At 44.0% G+C, this 10,000-nt stretch overlaps 1 protein-coding gene across 1 annotated transcript; it reads left to right on the forward strand.

The window, feature by feature from the left end:
* The first annotated feature begins 881 nt into the window (after window positions 1-881).
* On the forward strand, window positions 882-9,040 carry cfap77 (cilia and flagella associated protein 77). The gene is made up of 6 exons (XM_041999584.1): window positions 882-935; window positions 981-1,083; window positions 4,572-4,800; window positions 4,874-5,021; window positions 8,647-8,745; window positions 8,942-9,040. The coding sequence occupies exons 1-6, from the start codon at window positions 882-884 to the stop codon at window positions 9,038-9,040; spliced, it is 732 nt and encodes a 243-aa protein (XP_041855518.1).
* Window positions 9,041-10,000: the final 960 nt, after the last annotated feature.

Consider the following 10,000-nt stretch of genomic DNA (forward strand, 5'->3'; position numbering starts at 1 on the left):
TTTTTGGGTCTTGTGTCTGTGTCCTGCATCCTAGGTTTATGGTCGTCAGTTTACTTCCTGCCTCCTTCTCTCTGCTTCCTGTTACACCAGCTTCATCTTGTGACTCCATGTTTTCGTCCTTTCATTGGGCTATGTTGGTTGACTTCAGTCCTTTGCTTTCACTTTAGTTCTGCTGCTCCCTGCATCTGCAGCTTCTTCTATGAAACCATCTTTGTTCAGCTGTCCTCTGGGTTCTGGATCTGGTCTCATCACATAACAGCATTAAGGATTTTTTCCACAGAGCAGGAACTGGTTTCTGTCTCAGGCTGGTAGTGTAAAGAAAAAGAAAGAAAGCCTGAACTTTACGCCGTACCGATGATGTAACTGTGACCATGTTTTTATAAACAGGTAAAATAAGTGAACGTGTCTCCTGGTTTACGTGGACTGTTGATCCCTCATCCTGACAGGAACACCTGAAGCATCAGCTGCTGCATTATTCTCCATGTCTTCACCTCGTCTTGGCCGTGGTCAGAAAGACCCATGCTGACAAACCCACTGCTCATCAAGGTAACCAGAACCAGACCTGCTTCAGGGCTGCAAATGATAGCAGTAACCTATTGATCACTTCAAATCAGAGACACATTTAAAACCACGTTAGTCCAACTAAAACAGGAGAAAATCTCATTTACCAGAGTCAGACCCTGAGAACCTAGTTTGACTTAGTCCTTAATGTGTTTCTGGTCCATGATGTAATAGATCCGGAGGTGCATCACCTCGTCTGTGATCAATACATCCAAACAGCCCAGTTCTGATGAATCAGACACCTGAATGCATCACAGCTCGTTTCTAGGGTTTATTGCTATTAAACATGTTACTGTGGCGATGATAGTGTAACTGAGAACATGGAGGAGGAGCTGGTCCAGATGAAGGATTCAGAGAAACAGCATCTGTTGTCTGTAGAACTAAAACCAGGACTCTGAAGCTTTTGCTGATGTTTGCAGTCACCCCTCGGGAAGACCCAGTCCAGAGGTCTGACTGTTCCTGGTCTAGACTTCACCTATGGAATTAGCAACAGACCATGTTCAGACGGAGGCGTGGCCGAGGGTAAGACACACCCATTTAACATCATCACACTTCATTTTAAGACACGTCTACAGCCTGAGAATGAACTGAGTCCTCTGTAGGAAGATGTCAGATATGAACAATAACTGATATGTCAGCTGAAGTTGTTCATGCACTGAGGCAAAACTTACTGTTGTTCCGGATAAAGATTCAAAGCTTCAGTGACATCTGGTGGACAAATGAAGATAAAACGACCTCTCTGGAGGAGTTTCAGTCCAGGATTTTAATGAGGTTTCAACCCTTCAACCACAGAATAACGTCAGCCATCTTTAACCATCATGTCCTCGAGGTCTCATGCAGCTTCTGTTTTCTGGAGTCTGTAATTATGTTGATAGGTTCCTCTATAAACCACATGCTGAAACACAGACATATATTATTAATTAGGATACACATTCAGCTATACGTATACCACGTCAAGGTTTCCAGTATTGACTGGGTCACTGGTTTGCTGGACATGATCATCATTGTACCTGGTACGCAGGGCCGGTCCAGCCTCGGGTGTTCTGATGGTCATTTGATGGATTCTTTAATGGCAGATTCACGTTGTAAGATTTCACATGACCTACAAAGCAATAATAACGTGTCTATGACCAAAGCTTCATGAGTGAAATAGTCGATGTGGAAGCAGTTGGGGTGTGATTGACCTGGAGAATCCTTACACTCGTGGGTCGTCACACAGGTTGCAGCTACTTGGCAGAAAAACTGTCGATGACGTCTGAAGCTTTGAACATCACCGGTCATGTGTTGGTACTGGATCAAACACTTGGCTTCAGGAAGAGGGACACAAGCTACGAAGCCTTGGAATAATTTGCTCACCATTACTTATGTCATGCTTAGCTTGCACGTTAGCATTGTTGCGCTAACATTAAGTGTGTTGGAGAGCTCTCCTGTTTTTAATTCATCCTGTCAATGTGTTTGCACATATGGATGGATGGATGGATGGGTGGGTGGATGGGTTGGTGGATGGATGGATGAATGGATGGGTGGGTTGGTGGGTGGGTGGGTGGGTTGGTGGATGGATGGATGGATGGATGGGTTGGTGGATGGATGGATGAATGGGTGGGTGGGTGGGTGGGTGGATGGATGGATGGATGGATGGATGGATGAATGGATAGGTGGGTGGGTGGATGGATGGATGGATGGATGGATGGATGGATGGGTTGGTGGATGGATGGATGAATGGGTGGGGTGGGTGGATGGATGGATAGGTGGGTGGGTGGATGGATGGATGGATGAATGGATAGGTGGGTGGGTGGATGGATGGATGGATGGTTTGGTGGATGGATGGATGGGTGGGTGGGTTGGTGGATGGACGGATGTATGAGTGGGTGGGTTGGTGGATGGATGGACCTCCACCTCCATCACCTTAACACTTCTAGCTCGCCCTATTTCTGACATTCTGGGCTACCTGGTTGTCTCTGGTCTCTGTAGTAGATTCAAGTGTTACAGGTGTGTCTTCTCAGGTAATCTGAGCTTCTCTGTCCTCTTTGGTATTTTGACTTTTTTCGTGAGGGCTGAGAGGAGGGGCGGCTGTAGCTCAGCAGGAAGAGCAGTCGTCTACCAACCAGAAAGCTGGTGGATTGATTTAACACTCCTCCTGACTACATGCTGAAGTGTCCTTGGGAAGACCCTGAACCCTATGTTTTATTCCGATGTGTCTCTCAGGGTATGAATGCAAGTGATAGAAGTAGAGTTGTATGTACAGTATATACAGGTATAACAACTGAAGTGCTGTATGAGTGACCGGATGAATGTGACGTAGTGTTAAAGCAGTCTGAGTGAACCACAGGACTAGAAAAGTACAGTCCTTTTACCACTGGACATCAGAGTTCTGTGTGTTCTACTTCTATGTTAGTCTTAGCTCCAACAACAAAAGTCATGCTTTCTCCAAGCTGGCCACTGTTCCTGGTCCAGGGTCAGGACAGAACCAGTTCTAGACATATGTAGACTGTTAGTGATGGTCCACATAAGAATAGAAAAAGGATTGTGTGTATGTGTGTGTGTGTCAGCTGTCACGAGTGTGTTTGTGGGAAGAAAACATGCCTTCAGGCAACAATCACTGCTGTCAGTCACATGTCAAGCACACGTGTGTGTGTTGTTAAACTGACACACCAGGTTTATCTTGACAGTCCTCTTATCTGTCAATCACACACACACACACACACTTGTAGAAAAATTACCAAGAGTCTGGAATGAGTAAAAGTATATAAGGTTTATTTACAGGAGAAGTATTGAATAAAGAATTACTTGCAAGTAAAGAGAGTTGTCGTCCCGACTCGCGTGAAGTCGGGAGAGACTCTGATGATTCATCAGAGAGAAACAGTTTTATTCAGCTGGTCTACAGCTGACCGTCAAACAGTAAAATAATAAATGAGGAATAGAAGACTTAGTGGCGCCACTTTCTTCCAGTTTTCAGACAAAGCCCACAAACCACAACAAGCTGATATCCCAAACACTATTGCTATCTAGCAGGTGGAAAAACCAGCCTCAACTCTGCCATATCAGAGCTCTGGAAGAAAGTGGTCAGTCTGACCTCACACACACACACACACACACACACACACACACACACACACACACACACACACACACACACAATGAAAACTGTAACTTCAGTATTCTGTAGAATGAGAACACAATATGAAAATGTAAAAGTGAATGGATTAACAATAATAAATTAATAAAGAAAACTGAATATACATGTGATTATTATATGAGTATATATGAGTGATTACCATATGCAGCAACATTTCTTTTACAACACACACACACACACACACACCTTGGTCAGTCATGAATCAGTTCCTTGTTTGTAAATGATGATGATGATGAACACTTATCAGGATGGATCTCTGACAGAGATAAACTCAGTAGTCTGGAAAAAATCAGCTGCTTCCAGTCCTGGAGTCTGAACGTCCCTCCTCCGGTTCTGGTCCTAGAACCTCCTCCGGTTCCAGTCCTGGAATCTCGGGGAACCCTAACCCCCCGTTTGGACCGAGGGAGGGATGGGTGTTTTCAGATCTGTACATATTTTAGCTAATTAACAAGATTTTAGTGTGTAAACAAATGGAACGATATCGGGACAGTTTATCTGAATCGTTTTACACTCATTTTCTCTGTTTCTAGTCTTCCTGAAACCATCAGTCTGGTAGACTGAACACACCGATCCAGTCCTTCAACCACTCCATAGATGTTCAGTTACCTGCGACTGCAGATACACCTGGATAGTACGACCGCTGGCCTGGTGGCTCGGCCGGTTTTCAGTAAAAACTTTTAATGAAGGATGTTGGTGAATGAGTGAGTTCAGCTTTTACTGAGCAGTTGGAGAATCACTGGTTTACAGCTGGAGGGTCTGAAAGAAGACAGTCTAAGTCAGATATGCTGGTTTCACTGAACGTTCAGGGTTCAGGTCCTTCAGGTCCCTGGATCTGAGTTCTGTAACTGAACGGTATCATTCCTTGAGTTTTCAGCGCTGTCAAGCTGGAAGGTCCAGCCCATGTATGAAGAGTCTGCTCAGAGTCTAGACTTTGTGTCTCTGAACCGGGAAGCAGTGATGGCTGGTCTGGTGACATCCAAAGAGCTGAGACAGTACCGGGTCCAGAGGGCCACCGAGCAGATCCAGGCACCCAGACATTGCCAGGGCAGGACTCCACAGCGCCCGGCCCCGGTACCTGATATCACCTTTGGAGTCAGAAGCAGGTAAGTAAACTTATCAGTGATCGGTGACTGATGGAACCCATCGGTGACTGATGGATGAGTATCGTGTCTTCAGGGAGCCTTCACCAATATCCGGCCTCCTCTCTCATGAGGACGGTCGCCGCTGGCTGGACGCCGAGCTGAGGAGGGAACGTCTGACCCAGGAGCAGACGGTGAGAGAGACGCCGAAGCCCCAACACTCGCAGTGTGTGTGTGTGTGTGAGGTGTGTTTAACACATCACGGGACCCTTCTTTTTCAGGGTCGGTCCCTACAGGTGAACCAGGTGAAAGTCAGATTATTGTCAGTAGGTCACATTTCAGATTTTAAACTGGAAACAAACTGATGTAAACTAATAAAATGTGGTGCTTCTATTACCAGCAAACTGCCTTTAATATGATCTGATTTGATTTTATAAAGATGACCAGGACTCAAAATATCCAATTTGAGTTTTTTATTCATGAAATCTAATTACTATCAGCCGGCCACCTCCCTCCCCCAGCACGCCTGCTCGCAGCTTCTCTCGTCCACGGCCAGATGGGGTGTCTGGGGATCAGCTGGCATCTCACCGTGTCCAGTCATAACATCAGAAGTGTTCCCGACCATTTCTGACAAACTGATTTTAACCCTTAATGCATCCATTTAAAACTTCCCTTTTGCACCCTAACACACATAAAGGTGTATGTAAAAAAATATAAAAATATTTTCTTTTTTTTCTTTTTTACTTTATTCCTCAAACCAGCATCAGTTCCAATCACCCATATCAATGATTAATGAATTTTTAACCTTTTTAACCTCTGCATTGCCGAGCTTTGGTCATGGTGCACCTCCATTTTATGATCCAATAACACAAAAATGAATACATTTTCAATATATTTATGATAACTGGATAATTTCTGTAATGATGATTGGTATTTGGTACAAGTTAAAGATTAGCTTAGAAATTAATTTATACGCATTATTAGTTTTTGCTCAGTGTCAAATACTCCAGTTTTGCAACCTTCTGCACAAAAATATGCATATAAAATTAAGTTTTACATTACACTAAATAAATTCTAAATAAATTCTTTTATTGTCACTTATTGTTTGTTAAAACCCTCATCAGTCCTTATCACACATATGAAACATCTAATTTTATGTGATTGATTTCACCTACGGTCCCATGTAACAAGTATAACACCATGAAGGCTAACAGAAAACAGAACATGAACAATATCTAGAAACGAATTTAACAATAACAACAATAACAACATAACGAGAACAGCTCAGGGAGGCAGGAGCTGCAAACTGTGAAGTAATGTTCCTTCAAAGATGTTTTCTGTAGTTTTGCAGTTGCTTTGCACAATTCTTCTGCTAGAGCCAACCATGGTAATGTTGTTTTTCAGCAGCGCCTCTGCCGGAGCACCAGCTGATCGGCCGGTGTGCAAACTCACATGCATGTGTAAGACGTTGTTACGTAGCAGGCTACCCACATTTTCAGGCCATACCTGGCTGGCTTCACTGGCATGATGTACTGCCTAAAACTGCCATGCCCTTTACACAGAACCACTCATCCACGCAGATGTTCTCATCATGGTTTGAAGACCGCCTGTGCCTGGAGGATTCCACTCAAGCGCCACAAAATACAGCGGCAGCTGGTTTGACCACGGATACGTGAGAGGTGGCTGGCTTGACCGCAGTTGGAATTTGTGGGTGACCACTGGCTTTGACCACTTTTAGACCTCTAGTGATAAGCCTCTAAAACTAAGGAGCACGTGTGGCGTGCAGAAGACAGAGTAAACAGCGCAAGCTCTCCTTCGCTGTTAACGTGGGTGTTTTCCATGCTTGGCATAACTTTGGAAAATGAGGTAATTAGGAAGGGAATCCCTTCGAGCACAGACAGAAAGCCCCTAGCTTCAAATGAAGTGGATAAATTAGAAAATGCACATTTTATACTTTTTATTTTAGCGGGATCAAAAATAGTTATTTAAATGGGTTTCAATATACACATTTTTGTGCTTAGGGTGCAAGTGGGGAATAATTAAGATAACATTTTTTACATTAACCTAAAAATAAAATTACATACAAAAAAATGGAGATCATGAAAAAAAGCATTTTTTGTATGCCTCATCTTTAAATTCTGAGGGGAAATGTTAAACATGCTAGAAACTAAAATGCAAAAACACAAATGCTCAAAGGTTAACACCTGCAGATTTTACCATGGTCACTAGGTGGAGCTCCCTGCCGAGTTTGGTGGAGATCAGATTACATCAGGTCATTTACACGTACTTCCTGTTTCATCGCGGTGAACGCCATTCGCCATGGTTAGATTTGGCAAAGGCACTTGAGTTTATTTTTACTGTAGTATCATGAAAGGGTTTGACCTGATCTGAAGCACTTTTAAGTGTCTGAGGTTCATTCCTGAGGAGAAGGACCTCGGTATCTGAAAAAGCACTTTCTGGCTTAGGCCAAGACCAGAAGTGGTCATACGGATCTGTTCAGGGCCAGACCCTGATTAATCCCTGCGAGTCTGATGGGGATTGGGTAAGAATTGAGGGATTTATACTGATTTATGATGTCATGGCATCTTATCGAAGATCGCCATGGCGCCACGGTCTCGCCCTGCAGCGTAGAGCAACTGTTTTCACTGGATATCATCACCAACTTGTTTTCTGCTGTCTGACCCAGTTTGGACCTGGTTGTGTCCAAAACGTCAGAGAAATGTGTTTTCGAGTAAAAAAAAAGAAACCAAGACTTCCTGTCGCCAGTGGGCGTGGCCAATTCATAACCCAAATATTGACACGTAGATGTATTCAGGATGGGACTGGCATCATACATGGCCATTTTGGTTCAGATATATTGTTTTATATGGAAGTTATATCACTTTAGTTTTTCATGGCGAGACGTCAAACTTTGAGGCCCCGCCCCCTCCATGCCCTTTCTCCTATTAGAAAACTTTTGATAACTTTTAAAGACACATGCCTTCTGAACATCCTGAGCCATTTTGGTGGCGGTACGATAAAATCTCTAGGAGGAGATAGATTTTAAACTATGTCAGTAAAATGCCAAAATGGTGACTTTGACCCAAAATGGCCGACTTCCTGTTGGTTTTAGGCCGTTGCTCCAAGAGGATTTTTTGTCCACCCAAGCATTTAGAATATGTGTAACGAATTTCATAAAGATTGATGACGTGCAGTGGCGGGTCATCATAAACAGGTGGCGCTCTCGTTCAGTGTTGCCCAAACAGTCCCGAGCACCCCCAATATCAAATTTTTCACATTCCTTTACAGGGTAGGAAAAATTTGGTGAGTTTTCGAGCATATTCAGGTCACCAAAAATGCCATTTACTTTTGAAGAGAATAATAAGAATACAGAAAAAAATCCAGCAGATGCAACAGGCCTTCGCTCCACCTTCGGTGCTCGGGCCCAAATAGAGTAAAAGTAGATAAATGGTAGTAAAAAACAGGAAAAATACCACATTAAAAATAAAGAATTTACAATTTTAGAACATTGTGTGCAGCAGCCTATTATTTTTAATAACGGAATAAAAAACGTAACAACATCCCAGATGGCTGAGATCTGAATATAACAAAATAAATTAATAAAACCTCCAACTGAGCTCAAATTTCCAAAATATCTCCATCCTTAAATAATCTTGGTGGGCTAACATGTGGCGATAACGTAAACACTGACATGTACAAATACTAAAGAAGAATATTCTGAGCATGCTCAGAGAGCTGATTCTCATTGGGTGGTGACATCACAACTTGAGATCAAGGACTGCTCCACCGCAGAGACCCCAGAAACACCCATCAGGTGGATCTGAGGACAGATGATGAACTGTAGTCCTAGTGATGGAAACGTGTGTTCAGGTTAAACCAGGTCCGGTGGTGGAAACCAGGACCAGCCTGCTGCGAAGGGGCAGATCTGTGCCAGCCTCGACAACACCCAGACAGTCTCGCTTCACACAGGTAAGGCTAACACCTGAACGTAAACACGCACCTGTACAGCAGTCTCCCAGAGACACATCTTCTACTCCAGATGACCTTATACAGGATGATCATGTGATGTCACCGCGGCTTTGTCCGCCATGTTGGGGGAACCTGGCTACTGTCTCCATCTTCCAGGCCTGTACACAGTTTATCCAGGACTCTGCTCTCCCTGCAGGTGGCGCCGGCTCTGGACACTTTTCAAGATCAGGAGGCTCGTTTGAGGGCTCGGTCCAGTAGAGGACCTCAGGGTGTGGGGACAGATGCTCTGGACTGACCTCACAAAGAAATAAAAACCAAAAACATGAAGTTTCTGCAGGAGGGTGCTCTGTTGTCGCATCTGTAGCTTTTCTTCTTTCAGAAACTGTTCAGAGGAGTCCCTCAGGGCTCCACACGGTGGTTCAGTTTCCACCGCTGGTCTGCAGCTTCCAGACAACTTTCAGTGTAATTAAATCCAGACTCATTCATCAGCAGCAACTTGACTTCAGCGCGTCCAGGAAACAGTAAAGATGAGGCTTGGCAGAGACGTTATTCTGCTCAGGATGGGCTTTACAAGCTCCAGTTTTATCCACAAAACAGATAAAACACAGTAAAATGCATAAAGAAATAAACATTAAGTCCAGGACAAAGCAGAATGTAGAGTTTAAAGAGTCCAGCCTGCAGAGCATACCACCACTATCACCTTCCACCCTTTGACTGCAGGGATGTTGGCCTCTAGGAAATCACTGTTTATTTGTTGAAGACATAAAAACCTCTCGTCGATGAAAACTTGACCTGTCCTCTAGCGCCACCATCAGGCCAAAGCTTTAAATGAGAATAAATTTATCTTAAAAAATGATTGACAGCAGGCTGCTCATCCTCGGTGTTCCGGCGTTCCAGCTCCAGCTGCTTTCCCAGTTTGTCCCGCCTCCTGTGATGAAGAGGAGGGTGCTTTCCACAGTTAGTAGGGATTAATGATCGTTCCTTGTGTTGTAGAAACAGCGTCTCAGTGCGACCACAGCACAGTGAGATACTAATGATGAGCAAAGATTACTGAACATGTTTCTATCAGAGGGGGCGGGGCTACAGGACCGCAAAGGCTCATGGGAAATTTAACCTTCTGTGATTGATATGCTATAAATTTGAGTTGTGATTTTACTTCCTGTGTTTACATGTAGACAGTAGCCTTGTTTACTGGAACAAATAAGCTGCAGTCCCGTTCTGCTTCCGCCATTTTTCAAGTCTTCCCTGAAACGCA

This window comes from Melanotaenia boesemani, chromosome 11, assembly GCF_017639745.1.
Source record: "Melanotaenia boesemani isolate fMelBoe1 chromosome 11, fMelBoe1.pri, whole genome shotgun sequence".
Classification (NCBI taxonomy): domain Eukaryota; kingdom Metazoa; phylum Chordata; class Actinopteri; order Atheriniformes; family Melanotaeniidae; genus Melanotaenia; species Melanotaenia boesemani.

Excerpts from the sequence above, each read along its gene's own strand:
- cfap77 (XM_041999584.1), top strand. The coding sequence starts at position 882 with ATGGAGGAGGAGCTGGTCCAGATGAAGGATTCAGAGAAACAGCATCTG. Across the intron at positions 5,022-8,646 it reads AGTGTGTGTGTGTGTGTGAG|GTTAAACCAGGTCCGGTGGT; the intron begins GTGTGTTTAACA and ends ACGTGTGTTCAG. Across the intron at positions 8,746-8,941 it reads GACAGTCTCGCTTCACACAG|GTGGCGCCGGCTCTGGACAC; the intron begins GTAAGGCTAACA and ends CTCTCCCTGCAG.